The sequence below is a fragment of the Pseudophryne corroboree genome, chromosome 8, assembly GCF_028390025.1.
Source record: "Pseudophryne corroboree isolate aPseCor3 chromosome 8, aPseCor3.hap2, whole genome shotgun sequence".
Classification (NCBI taxonomy): Eukaryota; Metazoa; Chordata; class Amphibia; order Anura; family Myobatrachidae; genus Pseudophryne; species Pseudophryne corroboree.
Window position 1 is genome coordinate 429457828 of NC_086451.1, and position 21305 is coordinate 429479132.

The window sequence follows — 21305 nt, forward strand, 5'->3', positions numbered from 1 at the left end:
ACAAAATTAACTTGTCGACTTTTTGACCCTGTTGACCTTTTGACTCCCCTATTCATGTAAATGGAAAGAGAATGAAGGGGCATGGACAACATCCATTCTGTATGAAGAAAAGTCTTTTTAAGTAGAAGCCAGCTGTGCCCCATCAGAGAGAACCTCACATAACATTTATGCAATGTACAGTACTGTATACAGGGCCGGTTCTGGGGCTCTGTGCGCCCCGGGCGGAAATAGGGGCGTGGCTTCGTACAGGGGGCGTGGTCATTTATGTCCCCTCTACAGACTACTGTAGCGCTCTGAAATGTGCAGTGCGTGATGACGTCATCGCGCACCGCACAGTAAAGGACACCTCTCCACGAAGGGAAACTAGACGCGTAGCGTCTAGTTTCCCTTCACAGCGGCCAGCGGCAGCGGGCAGCGGGGGGCACAGCAGCAGCGGATCTTGCCCTGGTGCTGCGCCCTCCGGATGGTGCCCTGCGCCCTCCGGGAGGCGGCACCCGGGCAAATGTCCTGCGACGACTGCCATGACTGCCATGCGCCGGTGCACTGCAGCACCAGCGCATGCAGCACCGGCGCATGCACAGTTCCGACCCGATTGGTTGGAATGACCCCCATAATCCCCTGCTGTATTGTTCTCTCACATTGTATTGCAGCTGAGAATAATAGATGAAAGGCTTATGCTAATAAACCATGGTGTGACTAGGCACCGCATAGAAACCAAGATGATCGTGGCTCCATCTGTATTGCATTTCTGAGTAATAATAATACAAATATACAGAGGAATAAATAAATAAATCAATCAGTGAACTACTGTATAATACAAAAATTTTAGCTATAAAAAGAAAACCTTCAAAAATATTTGTAATTTCTATTTATACTCTGCCAAGATATGAACACAGTTAAAAAAAAAAAAATCAATTGGGAAAATTTACTAAAAAGGATTTTTACAAACCAATGATTTTCTACAGCTTTATCAGATGTTTAGTCACAGGATTTAAAGCAGTGATTTTGTAACACCTTTAAAAAAAAATTACCATTTTAAAAATGATTTACAATTAATGGGGAACATATGTGTTTCATTTATAGTACTAGTTGTCAATAATGCATTCCAATTTTTTTTTATTTTCAATTGAGTACTAGATGGAGTTATATGTTTGAGTGTTGTTTCTTTTTCACTTTGCTTATGTATTAACCAATTTCAGCCCAGGTGGGTAGGTTTCTACCCAGCACTTAAATATGGTTTTCATTATATTGAGATAAAAACAAAATTCGCACCAGATTTTTCTTAATTGGGTCAAAATTAGCCATCCCTCAAAAAATCTTGAAAAATGGTCAGAAAACTACCCATGCGGGCAATAAATGAAAGTTCTTTGTCTGACCGGTAACTTATTAAAAAAAAAAAAATATATATATATATATTGCTATACTGTATGTACAATAGCACAACAAAATTGCACAATAGTTCATGATATTACATCTAGTGGGGGAACTGTCTCAGCCCTCACTTCTCCCAATAAATGGTGTTAATGCATATTTAATGTTAAGGAATAGGAATCTGTACGTATAGTAATCCACACCCACACATTTTAATGAACATTCAAAGTAACATAAAAATGGACCCTACTTTGTAATATGGTACAATTCTGTTCGCCCTACCTGTGTTCTGGAGAAAAAGACACATCATAAAGGTAATATTCCATTTAGTGCAACTTGTGTAATTCTGCATATAGAATCCAAACAAAATTTCCATTGTACAGTAAACATACACGAGCTTCCTATTTCTCCAAAACCAGGTGAACAAATACCCTTTAACTCATTGAAGAACCCTTTTATATGGCAGAAGAAAGCAGAAGGCTTCACTATTATGATTTATTTTTGAAGGATGTCGTGCTGTTTTTTCTTGCCTTATAACGCATGGAATGACGAGAGTGCCCAGGGCATTGCTGTAAGTAGGTTTACCTCTATGAAACATGTTCAGACGTAAAAAAATAAATGTATGTATTACTAGTAAGATGTCAAAGTATCTTTTCTTCCTTTTGTTGTGAATCAGCCATGAGGGGCTATGAAACTATATGTATTTTTGTTAAGTGTGCACTGACCACTGACATATTTATAACTGGTGCAATGTGTGCAGTACAAATGGGCCCCGGGGTCCCGGGGGGCCCAAACAATGCACATCCTGCACCCACTTAATTATACTTACCACTCCGTCGGCCCGGCGCTGGCTGCAGAGCTGCTAAAATCACTGGGAAAATTTCTGTCGCAGCCATTTTCCTGTGATTAGTGTATGACAAATAGAGATGTCCCCGAGAATGAGGCGTGGGTGCCATGTTCCCGGAGACCTGTGCATGTACAGTAGTCTCTGGCACAATGTCAGAGTCTACTGCACCGTCGCAGAGCAGGGGGACCGATCGGAGCCTGCACACGGAACCTCTGGTACTGAACAGTATCATACATTCAGTAGCGGTTCTTGCCACGGGCAAGCAGGACTTTTGCCCGGGGCGCCGCCTTCCGGAGGGCGCCGCACCATGGCAAGATCCTCTACTGTGCCCCCCGCTGTGTCCCCCACTGATCCCCCGCTGTGAAGGGAACTAGACGCTACGCGTCTAGTTTCCCTTCGTGGAGAGGACCTTTGCTGTGCGGTGTGCGATGACGTCATCACGCACTGCACAGCATTGTGAGACTGACACAGACGCTAGGGGTCATATTTGACCTCTAGTGTCTGTCTATGCTGTGCTATGGGAGAGACGTCATGATGTCCCTCCCATAGATCCGAGGAGAGGAGCGGCGCCGGCGGAGGTCTGCAGTGGTTGGGAATCAGGACCGGGGATTGTAAGTATTTTTTTTTGTGTGTAAGCGGCGCTACTCTACAGGGGGCGTAACTGACCACGCCCCTGTATGAAGCCACACCCCTATTTCCCGCCCGGGGCGCCAAGAGGGCTAGAACCGGCCCTGCATACATTATGTATAATATGTGAACAGCAGTCAAATCAGCAGAATTCTGGACATACAGTAGTGTGCCATTTACATATGTGGTAAATAATCAGTGAAGCATCCTGCCATACACCTGGCTACATGAGAGAAGACTCTTTCTGATGCGGGTGTGGATCATTGGGTCGGCACTAACTAGGTTGACAGTCATTAGGTTGACCACTATTGGTCGACAGTGACTAGGTTGACACCTGAGATAGGTCAACATGGTCATGAGGTCGACGCAGAAAAAGTTTGACATGGAAAAAGGTCAACATGAGTTGTTGGAGTTTTTTTGGTGTCGTTTTCTTCGTAAAGTGACTGGGCACCCCAATTAGTGCACCGTGTCCCCTCGCATAGTTCACTTCGCTCTCCATGTTTCGAACAAGGTTCCTCGCTTCGCTACTACTGCGCCCTGCACAGGTTACTATTCCCAATAGTAGTCTATGTTGATAGTAAAATAAGAAAAGTTAAAAAATAATAATTTTTTAACTCATGTCTGCCTTTTCATGTGTCGACCTTTGCCATGTTGACTTACTGACCATGTTGGCATAATGACCATGTCGACCTAATACATGTCGATATATAGGGGGTCATTACGAGTTGATCGCTAGCTGCCTTTGTTCGCAGCGCAGCGTTCAGCCTAAAAATCTGCATTTCTGCGCATGCGTATGCTCCGCAATGTGCACGCGCGACGTACGGGGACAAATTCCTTTGTGGTTGTGCACAGGTTCTAGCAAAGTTTTCAGACGCATTGATGGCCGCAAGAAGATTGACAGGAAATGGGCGTTTCTGGGTGTCAACTGACCGTTTTCAGGGAGTGTTTGCAAAAACGCAGGCCTGTCTGAAAAAACGCAGGCGTGGCTGGGCGTTTGCTGGGCGGGTGTATGACGTTAAATCCGGACACGAATAGGCTGAAGTGATCACAAGCGCTGAGTAGGTTCAGAGCTACTCTGAAACTGCACAAACTGGTTTTGCAGAGCTCGGCTACACACGCGTTCGCACTTCTGCTAAGCTAAAATACACTCCCCAGTGGGCGGTGGCAAAGAGTTTGCACGGCTGCTAACACTAGCTAGCGAGCGATCAACTCGGAATGATAAAAGAATTGAAAGATTGAACATTTAGTGGTTCACTTGCCTATTCCTAGTGAGATATGAATTATTTATGCATCTACATCCTGGAATATGAGTACTTGATGAAATAAACTTGACCAACTGTCGGCAACTCCCTCACGTTAATTTTGCCACAAGAGGACAAGGCGAACTCCTACACAGTAGCTACATTGTGGAAATGTGCCTTGTGCTTTTGCAAGAGAATGAACATGAGTGGAATGCCTTATTGTAAATATAATAGAATTACACCTCTGATGAAGTGGTGAGGTATGCCCATGAAACGCGTGTCTTGCAGATTCTCACTTTATTAAACAATAATATTTTTTTATTTATTTCTGTGAGCCATCTATTCAACTGTTGTATTTACGGCTTTATGAAATAATTTACATTTAAAATTGATGGGGTTTTAATAACAGCTGCAAAAATGTATTACATCAAGTATTCTGGGATATCGGGTACATAAATATTTCCTATCTTACTAATAATAGGTGAGTGAATCTTTAACCTTCAAATGTTTCATCATTATACTGTACACAGTGTAAACTATGTACTTTTTCTTTATCATCCAACAATGCATGATAGCAAATACACCCAGGGTCGGACTGGCCAACAGGGGTACCAGGGAAACCACCGGTAGGCCCCACTGCCTGAGGGCCCACTCCTTCCTCTAGGGATCAGGTTCCAGACTGTGCACTTGAATTATACATGGTAGATATGTTGCATTACACTGCACTAAAATATTGTGTATTTCAAGCCTGTGTGGAGGTTGGCCACACCCCTTTTGTAGGCTGGCCATACCCCTAAGTATGGGCCCCTCTAACTGCATTCCCCTGGTGCCCTTCATGCCCCAGTCCGACACTGAATACACCATAGTCCTGTGCAGTATATGGTAACATGTATAATGTATCATTCAAGTGCACAGTCTGGAACCTCATCCTAGAGGAGGAGATGGGGCCCCCAGGCAGTAGGGCCCAATGGGCATTTCACGTGTACCCATGTAGGCCAGTCCAACCCTGTGAGCCAGAGTCTTCGATTATATGGTTATCCGGATCATAGATCTATACTGTCTATGCAGGTGTAGCAGATTGAGTCACCTTGCCTTAAGCGTGGAGAGCAAAGCAATCCCACGAGGTTCAGCATTCCTACTGATGGTGGTCACAGAACATGAAATATACAAGATCTGGACAAAAAAAAGCAACAAAAAGCAACAAAAAACATGTTTCAACCATTTTTGTGTTGACCATTATCATGTCAACCTATTGAACCTGTCAACTGTTTGTACCTGTCGACCTTGTCCATCTGTTGTCCTTTTTGTACCTGTTTTGTACCTGTCTACGTAATGCATGTTGACCATATATGGTTGACCCATTGACTGTCTATCTAGACAATGTAGATCTATTATACTACATCAGATCACATGTACTTTATGAAGGGTGCCTGGAACCCTTTCCTCATTTCCACTGGCTGCAAACTGTCAAGAACAATAATTCCATCACTTCTGAAAGTTCATAGCTCGCTGGCCCTATTCATTTATACTTTCCTCTCTGCAAGTACTTTGACAACCGCAATTGGCCACCAGTACAAACACTCGCAAACATCCACCAATATTTATCTCACTCTTCTGCTTTTATTAGCTGGGGACATATCACCAAATCCAGGCCCCAATCACCTTTCCCTCTCACACTCTGCTGTCTCAAAACAACATAGAAATCCATCTAACCTCATAAATATCACGTGTCTCCCATCCCCCTCCAAATCACTAAAATGTGCCTTATTGAATGCACGCTCTGTTTGTAACAAATTAACATCCATCCATGACCTCTTCATATCTCACAACTTTAATCTGCTGGCTATAACAGAAACATGGCTCACACAATCAGACACTGCCTCCCCTGCAGCACTGTCACATGGTGGTTTCCACTTCTCACACACATCTAGGCCTAATAATAGTAAAGGTGGTGGGGTCGGAATCTTACTGTCACAGTTTTTCACATACGCTGTTCTACCTCAGGTTCCATCACTCGCATTCACCTCATTTGAAGTTCACTCTATCAGGATTTTCACCCCCTTCTCTCTGCGTGTTGCAGCTATCTATCGCCCTCCTGGGCAACATAAACAACAATTTCTAGAAGATTTCTCTGCCTGGCTCCCACACTTCTTATCCTCTGACATCTCCACCATCATTATGGGTGATTTCAATATAGCTCTTGACAGTCCACAATCTGTTTATGCATCCAAACTCCTCTCTCTAACCTCCTCTCTTGGCCTAACCCAATGGTCCGACTCCTCTACTCACCATGAGGGCCACTGCCTTGATCTTGAGTTCACCAGGCTCTGCTCAGTTTCCGAATTCACTAACACTCCTTTCCCTCTCTCTGATCACAACCTGATCACCTTCACAATCTCTTCTATTACTTTAAATTCTAGGACACTAAAACCAAGCAAGCCTCCTCTAACCCGCAAAAATACTAACAATATACATTTTCAACAACTTTCCACTTCTCTGCAACAACTGCTCTCACCAATCTCTACATTTACTACACCTGACACTGCTGTATCACACCTGCACCAGATCCTAGAGAGTGCCCTTGATGAAGTGGCTCCAGCTACCCATCACACTCCACGTAGGCTTAGATGCCAACCATGGCACTCTAAATCAACAAGACACCTACAAAAACTGTCACGTAAAGTAGAACGTCAGTGGCGGAAATCTCAGAATCCAAGTGACTTTCTCACATATAAGACTACCTACCACTCCTATCGTCAGGCCCTGGACACTGCCAAACAAACATATTTCCAATCTCTCATCTCTTATCATGCCAACAACCCCAAGCGACTTTTTAATACATTTAAATCACTTCTTTACCCTCCATCACCTCCCCCACTAGCTACTATCCGTGCACAAGAACTTGCTTCCTACTTCAAGGATAAGATTGATAAAATCCGAGATGAAATGGTATGCTCTAACTCAGCCAGTGACCTGCTCAATTCCCTACCTGAACCCTCTGGCACTTTCTCTTCATTTGATCCCAGAAGTGAAGATGAAGTATCAACACTCTTTTCATCCTCCTACTCCACTACCTCTCCTCTTGATCCTATACCCTCACAGGTCAGTAAAACTTTGTCTCCTGTGCTTATCCCAACCTTAACTAAAATCTGTAATCTCTCTCTCTCTACTGGTATCTTTCCCTCTCTGTTTAAACATGCAGTCATTACTCCCATTCTAAAAAAACACAACTCTGACCCAAACACACTCTCTAACTACCGTCCCATTTCTCAGCTACCCAGTCCCTCCAAGCTACTTGAGAGGCTTGCCTACACTCGCCTTACACACTTTCTTAACTCGCACAATTTATTGGATCCACTTCAGTCAGGCTTTCATGCCCAACACTCCACAGAGACGGCACTGACCAAAGTAGTGAATGATCTAGTTACTGCTAGATCAAAAGGCCATTACACACTACTTATTCTTCTAGATCTCTCTGCTGCTTTTGACACTGTTGACCACTCTCTTCTCATACAAACACTACAATCCCTAGGTCTTCAGGACACAGCCCTTTCTTGGTTCTCATCCTACCTATCTAATCGCTCTTTCAGTGTTCACTTCTCTGATTCTACCTCCTCTTCTCTACCTCTATCAGTTGGAGTACCGCAAGGCTCAGTCTTAGGTCCTCTGCTTTTCTCAATCTATACCTCCTCTCTTGGTAAACTAATCAGCTCCTTTGGATTTCAGTATCATTTGTATGCTGATGATACTCAAATCTACCTATCCTCCCCAGATTTGTCACCACCAGTATTGGCTCGTGTCACTGGATGCCTGTCTGCCATTTCATCTTGGATGTCATCTCGCCACCTCAAACTCAACATTTCCAAAACCGAAATAATTATTTTCCCACCAGCTAAGAGTAGTTACCAACCTGATATCTCTATAACTGTTGACAATGCAACTATCCACCCCACCCCACAAGCTCGTTGCCTAGGTGTCACCCTTGACTCTGAACTGTCCTTTGTTCTACACATTTAATCTGTCTCTAAATCATGTTACATGCACCTTAAAAACATATCCAAAATACGCCCTTATCTTACACAAGACACTGCAAAAACTCTAATCCATGCACTCATCATCTCCCACATTGATTATTGTAATAGTCTCCTTACTGGTCTTCCCAAACATAGGCTTTTACCACTTCAATCCATTTTAAATGCAGCTGCGAGGCTAATCTTCCTCGCCAGACGTTCTTCATCTGCTGATCCGCTCTGTCAGTCCCTCCATTGGTTACCGGTATTCTACCGTGTCAAATATAAAATACTTTTACTTACATACAAGGCTATTAACCAAACTGCACCATCATACATCTCCTCACTCATCTCAAAATATCTCCCTACCAGACCTCTCCGCTCTGCACAAAATCTGCGTCTCTCATCCACATGTATTACCTGTTCCCACTCAAAATTACAGGACTTTATCCGGGCTTCACCCACTCTGTGGAATGCACTCCCACGCACAATAAGACTCTCCTCTAGTCTCCAAACCTTTAAACGTTCTCTGAAAACTCATCTCTTCAGACAAGCCTACCAAATTTCAGACCCACACACATAACCTTCACAGCTTCCCTATCAAGTTACATCCCCTCTGTACAGTCCACATAAACTCACATTTTGTCTTCCAACATTGCTGGGTGATCATATCATATACAACCCATTAAGAATCTAGCAACCTGGGGAACCATTATGTGACAAGTAGCATTTATCCTTGTGTATCAATGCCTATTTCCCTATAGATTGTAAGCTTGCGAGCAAGGCCTTCCTACCTCTGTCTGTCTGTCTTTGCCCAGTTTTGTTCTATAATTGTTGTTCTAATTGTAAAGTGCAACGGAATATGCTGCGCTATATAAGAAACTGCTAATAAATAAATAAATAATTTACAGACACCTATTTATGTCCTGCCATGCCCACTTTACAGATGTGAAGAAAAAATTCTTACTCACCCTTTTCATTTGAGCCAAATAATAATGTCTGTCTAACAGGTTTATATATGATTATTTATTGAAAAATCACATATAAATACTTTTGTCCCAAATTAAGGGACTGCACATCAATGGATATGGAAAGGTGTAATATATTAAAAACATTCAATAGTTATAATGACAAATGAATAAGGTGGTAAAAACTTTTTAAGTACTGTTTAAATGTACAAATTCCAATACTATTTAAAAAAATATGTAAAACAAAGCATAAATCAACAAAATAAGTTAACAAATATAGGAATACAAAAATGTACAGTAAATCTCACTTTACAGCAGCTTGTATTTAGCCAACATTTGTGTGTCCCAGACTGCATCTGTTCGCAGTTGTGTGACAATGCCCTTACTGTACTTGAGCTATGTCAAAACTTTCCTTCCATGTGCAAGCTGGCTAAGGCCCCCATTTATCAACCTTGGGGAGTGATAAATTGCACGGTGCTAAAGCACTATCCAATCAGCTCCTAACTGCTATGTTTCAGGCTGTGTTTGAGAAATGACAGTTAGGAGGTGATAGGTTGGTAACTTATCTCCGTGTTATTTATCGCTCTCCAAGGCTTGATAAATCTGGGCCTAAGTTCCAGAATAATTCAGTTCTGCATAGGCAAATACAGTACAGTATGTGTGTGCCCGCTTTTCTGGGCATGCAAGATGCGCCACCCTAACTGCTATTGTCTACACTTAGAATCAGGCACATCATCAACTTATGTGCCTCCTAATATATAGCATTTCTCCAGCAATTAATTGATCTTTAACAAGCTTGCACATTCAGTACAGTCAACTGTCCTTAAAAAATAGGATTTTAATAACCTACCGGTAAATCCTTTTCGCGTAGCCCATAGAGGATACTGGGGTCCACATTAGTACCATAGGGTATAGACGGGACCACTAGGAGCCTTGGGCACTTTAAGAAATCAATAGTGTGCACTGGCTCCTCCCTCTATACCCCTGCTACCAGACTCAGTCTAGAAACTGTGCCCAAGGAGATGGACATATCCTGAGGAAGGATGTAACAGAATAGTGGTGAGATTCGAACCAGCACACACAAACAAGAGGAAAGCCATGCTAACTAATCTTGAACAGGAACAGCAACAGCTGAACTAGCAACATTACTTAACGAAGTAACAGTGCAGGAAACACAAAGCACTGGTGGGCGCCCAGTATCCTCTACGGACTACGAGAAAAGGATTTACCAGTAGGTAATTAAAATCCTATTTTCTCTTACGCCCTAGAGGATACTGGGGTCCACATTAGTACCATGGGGATGTACCAAAGCACCCAAACCGGATGGAAGAGTGCTGAGGTTCCTGCAGAACTGATTGACCAAATTGAAGGTCCTCAGATGCCAAAGTATCGAACTTGTAGAACTTAGCAAACGTGTTGGAACCCAAACAAGTAGCTGCTCGGCAGAGCTGTAAAGCCAAGACACCCCAGGCAGCCACTCAGGAAGAACCCACTGACCTAGTAGAGTGGGCCTGTACTTTAGAAACCAGCAATCCTGCCATAGAATAAGCCTGATGGATAGTAAGTCTGATCCAGCAAGTAATAGAATGCTTTGAAGCAGGACACCCAATTTACTTGGGATCATAGAGAACAAACAGCAAGTCTGACTTTTTGTGGTGAGCTACCCGCTTCACATAGATCTCCAAAGCCCTCACAACATCCAAGAACTTTGAGGTAGCGGAGGTGTCAGTAAGCACTGGAACCACAATAGGTTGGTTGATATGAAATGCAGGCACCACCTTAGGAAGAAATTGCTGATGAGTTCTGAGTTCAGCTCTATCTTCATGAAAAATCAAATAGGGGCTTTTGTGAGACAACGCCCCCAGTTCCGACACACGATTTGCCGAAGCTAAGGCCAACAGTGTAACAGTCTTCCACGTAAGAAACTTTACGTCAACCTCCTGTAAAGGCTCAAACCATTCCGATTGTAGAAATTGCAACACCACGTTAAGATCCCAAGGTGCCGTTGGAGGCACAAAGGGCGGTTGGATGTGCAGAACACCCTTAAAGAAAGTCTGAACTTCAGGGAGGGAAGCCAATTGTTTCTGGAAGAAAATGGATAAGGCCGAAATCTGGACTTACAAGGAGCCCAAATGTAGGCCCAGATCCACACCTGACTGTAGAAAAGGAGAAAACATCCCAGTTGAAATTCCACTGCAGGAAATTTTCTGTTTTCACACCATGAGACATATTTTTTCCAAATACAGTGGTAATGTTTAGACGTTACCCTTTTCCTGGCTTAGATCAATGTTGGAATAACCTTGTCCGGAATGCCTTTCCGGGCTAGAATTTGACCCTCAACTTCCATGCCTTCAAACATAGCCATGGTAAATCTTGATAGGTGAACGGCCCCTGTTACAGAAGATCCTCTCGTAGAGGCAGAGGCAACGGGTCCTCTAGGAGCATCTCCAGAGGATCTGCTTACCAGGCCCTTCTTGGCCAATCTGGAGCAATGAGAATTGCTGTAACCTGTTACCTTTTTATTCTTTTGAGAATTCTTGGGATCAATGGAAGAGGTGGAAACACGTAAACAATCTGGTAGACCCATGGAGTCACCAGAGCGTCCACCGCCACTGCTTGTGGGTCCCTTGACATGGAAAAATACTGCTTTAGCGTCTTGTTGAGATGAGAGGCTGTCAGGTCTACCTGTAGAATTCCCACCGACGTGTTAAGGACTCGAACACCTGCGGGTGAAGGCACCACTCTCCTGAGCGGAGGTCGTGTCTGCTGAGGAAGTCCGCTTCCCAGTTATCTACTCCCGGAATGAAGACTGCCGACAGCGCCACCGTGTGTCTTTCTGCCCAGAGGAGAATTCTTGTTTCCTCTGACATTGCCGCTCTGCTCTTCGCTCTGCCCTGTTGGTTTATGTATGTTACTGCCGTCACATTGTCCGACTGAACTTGAATGGCATGATCATGAAGAAGATGTGACACCTGTAGAACGGAGTTGTATATGGTCCTTTTTTCTGGAACGTTGATCGGAAGAATGATTCCTGAGTTGACCATTTTCCTTGGAACTGCTCCCCTTGGGTGACTGCTCCCCAACCCCTGAGGCTTGCGCCTGTGGTTAGCAGAATCCGATTTTGAATCCTAAACCTTCGACCCTCATTCAGGTTAGAAGTCTGAAGCCACCTCAAAAGAGAAATCCTGGCTTTTGGCGACAGACGTATCCTCTGGTGCATGTGAAGATGTGATCCTGACCATTTGTCCAACAGATCCATCTGGAAGGTCCACGCATGAAATGTTCCATACTGCAGAGCCTCGTAAGAGGCCACCATCTTCCCCAGAAGGTGATTGCATAGATGCACCAATATCTGGGCTGGTTTTAGAACATCCCGCACCATCAACTGGATTACCAATGCCTTTTCCAACAGAAGGAATACCTTCTGCTCCTCTGTATCCAGTATCATCCCCAGGAACGGAAGCCTCCGTGTCAGTTCCAGGTGGGATTTTGGGAGGTTCAGAATCCACCCGTGATCCTGGAGTAGTCGGGTTGAGAGGGCAATGCTGTCCAACAACCTCTCCCTGGATGGTGCTTTTATCAGCAGGTCATCCAGGTACGGTATTATGTTCACTCCCTGCTTGCGGAGGAGAAACATCATCTCTGCCATTACCTTGGTGAATACCCTCGGTGCCGTGGAGAGGCCAAATGGCAGGGCCTGAAACTGGTAGTGACAGTCCTGTAGTGCAAACCTTAGACAAGCCTGATGAGGCGGCCAAATCGGAATATGAAGGTATGCATTCTTGATGTCCAGAGATACCAGAAATTCCCCTTGCTCCAGACCTGAGATCACCACTTTTAGAGACTCCATCTTGAACTTGAACACCCGCAAGTACGGGTTCAGTGATTTGTAGTTTAAAATGGGCTTTACCGAACCGTCCGGCTTCGGTACCACAAGCAGTTAAGAGTAATAACCCCTGTTTTGTAGTTGAGGTGGAACTGGGACAATGACTTGAGTCTGTACCAGTTTTTGAATGGCTGCCTGTAAGGTCATACTTGCTTCTGGAGAAGCCGGTAAGCCTGATTTGAAGAATCTGTGAGGTGGGAGTTCCTGAAACTCCAGTCTGTATCCTTGGGTGATAAGGTCTTTTACCCAGGGATCCTGGCAAGATGTTGCCCAAATGTGACTGAAACAACGTAACCGGGCTCCCACCTGCCTGTCTTCCAGGAAGTGCGGTCCACCGTCATGCTGAAGGCTTTGAGTAAGCAGATCCAGAGGTCTGTTCCTGAGAACCTGCAGCTGCTGGTTTTCTGGGTTTACTTTTATTGCCTTTGAAGGCTGTAGAAGAAACTATGGGTTTGCCTTTACATTTCGCTATCCAAAAGGACTGCAGAGTTGGAGCAGAGAAGGTTTTCCTAGGTGGGGGTGCTGCTGAACGAAGGTATGTAGACTTACCCACCATAGCCTTGGATATCCGCTTATCCAGTTTATCTCCAAAAAGGGCCCCACCTGTGAATGGTTTTTCTGGAATCCGCATCCGCAGTCCACTGGCGTAACCACAAGCCCCTGCGTGCTGACACTGCCATGGCAGTGATGCGTGCATTGAGCAAACCAATTTCCTTTATGGCCTCCACCATAAAGTTAGCAGAGTCCTGAATATGCTGTAGGAGTAAAATTATCTGCCCCCTGGGTAAGGAATCTAATCCATCAATTAGGTTACCTGACCACTTAGCAATGGCCTTAGTGATCCAAGCACAAGCAATAGTGGGTCTCTGGGCCACCCCAGCAGCAGTGTATAAAGATTTGAGCGTGGTCTCAATCTTGCGGTCAGCCATGTCCTTTAAGGATGCTACCCCAGGAACAGGTAAGACTATCTTCCGTGACAACCTAGACACCGATGCGTCCACATTCGGTGGGTTTTCCCATTTCTTTCTATCTTCCAGAGGAAAGGGAAAGGATGTAATAAATCTTTTAGGGATCTGAAACTTTTTGTCAGGATTAGCCCAAGTTTCTTCAAACAGGGCATTCAATTCCTTTGATGCAGGAAAAGTTGCTGAGGATTTCTTTTTTACATTAAAATAAGATTCCTCCTCTACCGCCGCCACCCTGTCAGGAATGTGCAGGACATTTCAGATTCTATCAGGGCCTGTATTCCCGGTGACAGCACAGCATCCCCCCCACTCGCATCCACTTCACCCTCCTCTGGGTCTGATGTATCGTCATCAGTAGATTCAAGGTTGGTAGTTCCGCAACATGTTATTGTGTCAGACTATAGCCTCTAATGGGAATTAGTCTGTTACCGACCATGTTTATAATTTCCCCTCTATGTGCTAATTGAATGCAAGAATTCTTAAATGAATCCTGTTGTCGAGTGTCATTATCTTAATATAAGAATTAAAAGTTAAATTTTATCATCTATTAACATTTACAAGATGCCCCAGCACAGAGTCCTCTTTGTTCCAAGTATCGTCATCAGTATCAGCCTGCATGAACTGGGCCAAAGTACGCTTTTGTGGGCAAATGGTGGGGGCCTGAGACGCTGGTATGGGGACTGAATCTCTATTTATCAGGTCATCCATAGACTGTCTTAAGAATTGCGTCTCTTTCTCAGTATGGGATAATTTAGTAGAAATACTGGATATCATCCCTTTAATGGAATCTAACCATGGGGGTTATGACCCACTAGCCTGAGAATGAATACTATCCTTAGTATAGGGTAGTGAGTCTCCGGGGGAGGACAGACACTCTGCTGTGCAGGAAACACAGTCCCTGGACATGGAAACGTGAAGGGACACCCACACACCCACACACAGAAGGTGAAAACACAGTTTAACCCATACAGAGCCCACAGGGAGACACAGAAAATGGAGCCAGCCACACAGACCTTGTAGCTAAGTAAAAACCCAGCTGGGTCACCACACTATGTCCTCTAATAGGGCTTAGTATACTACAACACTCGCCCCCTCCCTTCTCTGACCCCCTGGTACTGCTGAGTCTTTGTGGAGGAGCTGCGCTTCCCTGTGAGTCCTGTCAGTGTAAGCTGCAGAGGGAAAATGGCGCTGGTTTCCCGTTTTTTTTTTTACTGGTCTGAGGTATTAGTGTGCCTAACAGTGGGTTAAAACCCTTGTTAGGTCTGTTGGTCAGTGTGGGTAATCATTGGTGGCTCAGCACGCCCCTCACAGCGGGACACACTTATGTGTATGTCCTGCTGAGCCCCCTGGAGCGCAGCCTGCATCAGCGCTGCGCTCTTATCCTTGTGCCGCCATTCCTGCCGACGACCCGCTAACCGGGACACCGGCGCTGTACTCACCACTCTTCTATCTTCTGTCTCTGTTAGGGGTGGCGGCGTGCTGCGTGAGGGTACGCTCGCCATGATGGGGCTTGCGAATGACTCCCTCAGGAGCTCAGTGTCCTGTCAGCGGAGAAACGGGACCATTAAGTCTTTAGGAAGTTGGGCCGTTCTCCCCCCTAAGTCCCACGAAGCAGGCAGGCTGGTGGTCAATCAGTTCTGCAGGAACCTCAGCACTCTTCCACCCGGTTTGGGTGCTTTGGTACATCCCCATGGTACTAATGTGGTCCCCAGTATCCTCTAGGACGTAAGAGAAAATAGGATTTTAATTACCTACCGGTAAATCCTTCTCTCCTAATCCGTAGAGGATACTGGGCTCCAGTGCTTCGTGTTTCCTGCACTATTACTTCGTTAAGTAATGTTGTTAGTTCAGCTGTTGCTATTCCTGTTCAAGATTAGTTAGCATGGCTTTCCTCTTGTTTGTGTGTGCTGGTTCGACTCTCACCACTGTTCTGTTACATCCTTCCTCAGGATATGTCCGTCTCATCGGGCACAGTTTCTAGACTGAGTCTGGTAGGAGGGGCATAGAGGGAGGAGCCAGCCCACACTATTGATTTCTTAAAGTGCTCAAGGCTCCTAGTGGACCTGTCTATACCCCATGGTACTAATGTGGACCCCAGCATCCTCTAGGACAAAAGATAAGTACTGTTACTCCTAATATTAACTGTTGCTACTGTATGTCCATGGTGTACTTGGCTTGTAGAGACGTGCACAGGGAATAGGATGAAAAAAGGTACACTTTCATGCATTTCTTACAATACAGTACATTTAGCAAAGAGCCAGAGGCTTTCTGGAGATTGCATTGAAGTTTGAAGTTTCCTGTCAAATTATCCAGACCCGGAGGACATTTGAGGGGTGGAGAGTTTCAGGTTCCAGAGTGAAAGTGATGTACAGGGATGTTTGCATGAACAAATAGAAACATTGAAGGAAAAAATAATTTACAGGTACAGTACTTTGGGGGTCATTCCGAGTTGTTCGCTCGCAAGCTGCTTTTAGCAGCTTTGCACACGCTAAGCCGCCGCCTACTGGGAGTGAATCTTAGCTTATCAAAATTGCGAACGAAAGATTAGCAGAATTGCGAATAGACACTTCTTAGCAGTTTCTGAGTAGCTCCAGACTTACTCGGCATCTGCGATCAGTTCAGTCAGTTTCGTTCCTGGTTTGACGTCACAAACACACCCAGCGTTCGCCCAGACACTCCCATAAAACGGCCAGTTTCCGCCCAGAAACACCCACTTCCTGTCAATCACATTCCGATCACCAGAACGAAGAAAAAACCTCATAATGCCGTGAGTAAAAAACCAAACTGCATAGCAAATTTACTTGGCGCAGTCGCACTGCGGACATTGCGCATGCGCATTAGCGACTATTCGCTCCGTTGCAAGAAAAAAAATAATGAGCGAACAACTCGGAATGACCCCCCTTATTAAGTAATAATAAATAAACAAAAGGGTAAATTTTAAGGGACAGAGGAGAGCGAGTAAAAAGTATATTGACATCAAGGGGTATATTTACTAAAAGTCAATTTTAGGTCTGTTTAAAATAGACCAGAATAGAACCAACATCCCTACAAAGTTACTGGGTGATGTGAGTTCTACCTAAAGTTTCAATGTGCTCTGTTTAACTAAATCAATAAAAATCATCCCAAAATCGACAAGATTATACAAAAGCATTCCTATTGGCCACATGCACTGTCACGTGCACTATATTACCCACAAACACCTTCATTCCTGTGCTAATTTGCATATCCATGATTTTTAAAATCATTGTTGTGCCTTTAAACGCCAGGATTTATGCAGCCAGAGTGCCCCACATGCTTTTCTCCATGTTCTTTCCAACATATTGAGGTTTCAGACAATTTCACATGATTTCAAATCAAGTAGAACTGATTCTGATTGTCCTTTTGAAAATGGTGATTTGTGGTTGATTTTACAATCAACTATAAGTAAATATAGGTTAGGAACTGAACTCTGTGTTAAGGTATTGAAAGTTCTATTGTAGTTCTATTTAAGTGTAAAGGTCTACTGTATTTCAGTTGATTTTGAGTTGATTTTGACTTTAGTAAGTATCTTTCACACAAACTCGACTGAGAATCGACTGAAAACCAATATTGACTTCTAGTAAATATACTCTCAAGTGCTTACATGCAGGTGTAAATGTTTTTTAAGCAATCACCATGCAACTAATGCAATTCATCTTCAAGAACTTTCCACCTCACTCCAAAGCTGCTTTCACCTATTTCTGCATTCACTTCTCCACAGATGGTTGTATCACACCTGAAAGAGACTCTAGAGATAACCCTTGATGATCTGGCTCCAGCTGCCCATCACACTCCACGTAGGCCTAGATGTCAACCGTGGCACGCTACACTATCAAAACACCTCCAAAAACTGCCGCGTAAAGTTGAAAGATAGTGGCGTAAATCTCGTATTCCAAGTTACTTCCTCACATATAAGACTGTCTACCACTCTTATCGTAATGCCATGGACACTGTCAAACAAACATATTTCCAAAATCTCATCTCTGCTCAAGCCTCTAACCCCAAACAACTTTTTTATACATTTAAATCACTTCTCAAACCTCCTTCACCCAACCCCCCAGCCACTGTTAAGGGGCAAGATCTTGCTTCCTACTTCAAGGAGAAGATTGATAAGATCCAAAATAAAATGTTATGCGCTTCCTCGACCAGTGACCTACTCAATTCCCTTCCTGAACCCTCTGGCACTTTCTCTTCTTTTGAGACCACAAATGAAGATGAAGTGTCAACACTCTTCTCATCCTGCTACTATACTACCTATCCTCTTGATCCTATGCCCTCACAAATAAGTAAAGCTCTGTCTCCTGTGCTCATTCTAACCTTAACTAACATCTGTAATCTCTCTCTCTCTCTACTGGTATCTTTCCTTAAATTTAAGTTAGAAAAAAAACATGTATTTGGCTCCAACAGTTCCATCCGTTTCTGTTCTTTCCTCTCAACTACTGCATGTTTGTCAGTGGTTTAGGTTCTTTGACCCACTTTCCAGTAATGCCAGAGAGTTGCAAAGGATCATTGTGTGCAGAATATTTGTGTCATTACTTGTTTTTTGTTTTTTTTACTGCTGCTATTCCCCTATCATTTTGTTCAGACATAGGGGGACATTTACTAAGCAGCGATAAGAGCGGAGAAGTGAGCCAGTGGAGAAGTTGCCCATGGCAACCAATCAGCACTGAAGTAAGATCTATAATTTGCATACTATAAAGTAATACAGAGCTGCTAATTGGTTGATGGGGCAACTTCTCTACTGGCTCACTTCTCCGCTCTTATCACTGCTTAGTAAATGTCCCCCATAGTCATTTTCCCATATTGTATTGTTACTACAAAGCAGAGTATAATAGGTTGACATGTTGTCAACATAAATTATTAATAGAGATGAGCGGCATCGGATTTACTCAGATTTACCTGAATCTCCTTATTGGCTATCGGACATCACGTGTTTTGGTTAGCCAATAAGAAAAATCCAGAAAAAAGAAATGGCGATAATTCTGGCGTAAAGAACCGAGTAAATCCGAACCCGCTCATCTCTAATTATTATCATGCTATAAATAAAGCAAAAGTCGACATTTAAAAGTAACATACTGCAAAATTTGATTTATATGAAATATAAAGTAAGTTTATGGGTGGATTTTGCCATCAATTACTGAACTTGGACTTTGCTACATAATTCAGACTCTAAAAAATATCTTTGCTCCCATGAAAAAATATGTTCTTTGTGTATGAAATGGCAAAGTTTCAGTTGTATTGGACTTAAACCAACTGATGAGAAGTCTATAGTACAGGGGTCAGGGATCTTTTTTACCTTTTACCCCAAAATATATTCAGAAACGCTGACATTACCATATATATATATATATATATATATATATAAATTATTATTATTTTCACCAATTATTTTTTGCCAATAAATGGGTTAATTAACACTTTCTCCCCAAAACACCAGAATGAATGTAAGAAAGATGGATGAGGGGGAAGGGGGGGGACGGCACGACTTTTAGGAGACAGCTGGTTACATCCTCACCTCAGTCATGTCAGTGGGAATTTCCCACTGTTATGTGGGCCACTGTCTGATCCTGCTTAAACTCCGTCAGCGGTCAGCCACAGAACACTTCAAGTTCTGTGTGTGGGTTGGCGGGCTGCGGGCGGGAGGACAGGACAGCGCTGAAGGACGGGCGGGTATAAGGGAGCGCAGTGTGACGTCAGCACGTCACATCGTGGCCAGGAACACAGCACAGGGCAGCCAGGAGCACAGCGCAGGGCGCATAGGAGGGAGCACGGTGTGACATAAGCACGTCACATCGCAAGCTGGACGGGGCTGTGTCACCACAGTGCGACCATCCATTACCCCCAGGAATTTAATTTTTACCCCATATAGGGTAGTTTACCCCTGTTCCCTGCCCACTGTTATATTACGATGCAATATTCCAGAGAACAGACAATATTATTTCTGTACATTTTACATTTTTTATACCTGAAACTGGTATACTTTTCTGATGATTTCCACTGATCTCTCACTAGATATATTAAATCTAATTATTAATATTTCTTGTTCTTGTTATGATAAATCAATAGGCTTTCATGAAGATAATTATTGCTAGACTATGCTAACATCATGATACAGTAGCTTAACTGCTTGCATGCTTGGGTATACTATTTTAACCCTTTAAATACTGTTGTGTTAATTGTTGACTAACAATAAGCCTAGTGTTTGTCAGCATGTACATTGTGGAATAATGAATTAACCCTTTTATTGCTAGTGTGTGAATTGTTAACATGTTTGACTATAAAGGAACATAGTTGGTGTCAGAAGTAGAGATGAGCGGGTTCTTTACGCCAGAATTATCGCCATTTCTTATTTTCTGGATTTTTCTTATTGGCTAACCAAAACAATGGACGTCCAATAGCCAATAAGGAGATTTGGGTAAATCCGAGTAAAACCGAACCCGCTCATCTCTAGTCAGAAGGTACATTTGTATAACAGTATTGATGATGTCCTATTGCCTTCACACAAAAGAGGTGGAAGGAAACAAGTGTATATGGTCTGAAAGGACTGTGGCCCTCATTCCAAGTTGATCGCTCGCTAGCTGTTTTTAGCAGCAGTGCAAACACTAGGCCGCCGCCCTCTGGGAGTGTATCTTAGCAGAAGTGCGAACGAAAGGATAGCAGAACTGCTACAAAAAAATATTGTGCATTTTCTGAGCAGCTCGAAACTTACTCCTTCCTTGCGATCACTTCAGTCTGTTTAGTTCCTGCTTTGTCGTCACAAACACGCCCTGGGTTCGCCCAGCCACTCCCCCTTTTCCCCAGGCACGGCTGCGTTTTAACCAGATGAACCTGCGTTTTTTAGCACACTCCCGGAAAACGGTCAGTTACCACCCAGAAACACCCACTTCCTCTCAATCACTCACCGATCAACAGAGCGACGAAAAAGAGTCGCTAGACCTTGTGTAAAACTGCATCGTTTTGTGTGAAAGTACGTCGCGCGTGTGCCCTGCGGCCCGTGCACATGCGCAGTTTTGCCATTTTTTTACCTGATCGCTGCGCTGCAAAAATCGGCAGCGAGCGATCAACTCGGAATGAGGGCCTGTTTTGGTTATGTTTCTTCCAATCTCTAACCTGTGTTAAATGTTATGGCAAGACTGAATGCCGACATCCTGTGTAACCCCATAAAGTAAATATCCACATCACGGATGCTGGAAGCACATTTTTGACAGTTAGTGGTCTAAGGGGGTAATTCAGATCTGATCGCTAGGGTGCGTTTTTTGCAGCCCTGCGATCAGATAGTCGCCGCCTACAGGGGGAGGAGTAAAGTCTGTGCAAGTGTGCATTCGCTTCTTTACCAGAGCTGCACAAACATCAGTTTGTGCAGTCTCTGCGC

General features: G+C 43.9%; 1 protein-coding gene across 1 annotated transcript in view; it reads right to left on the minus strand.

Annotated features, from left to right (window-relative positions):
- LOC134949932 (serine-rich adhesin for platelets-like) overlaps nt 1-11651 on the minus strand; it is a 91960-nt gene extending 80309 nt beyond the window's left edge. The window contains exons 1-3 of the mRNA XM_063938618.1: nt 11529-11651; nt 5179-5259; nt 1654-1660 (exon numbers count right to left, since the gene is read on the minus strand). Of these exons, the coding sequence (XP_063794688.1) occupies nt 1654-1660; nt 5179-5259; nt 11529-11651 (211 nt within the window). The remainder of the gene's footprint in view (nt 1-1653; nt 1661-5178; nt 5260-11528) is intronic.
- Nucleotides 11652-21305: the final 9654 nt, after the last annotated feature.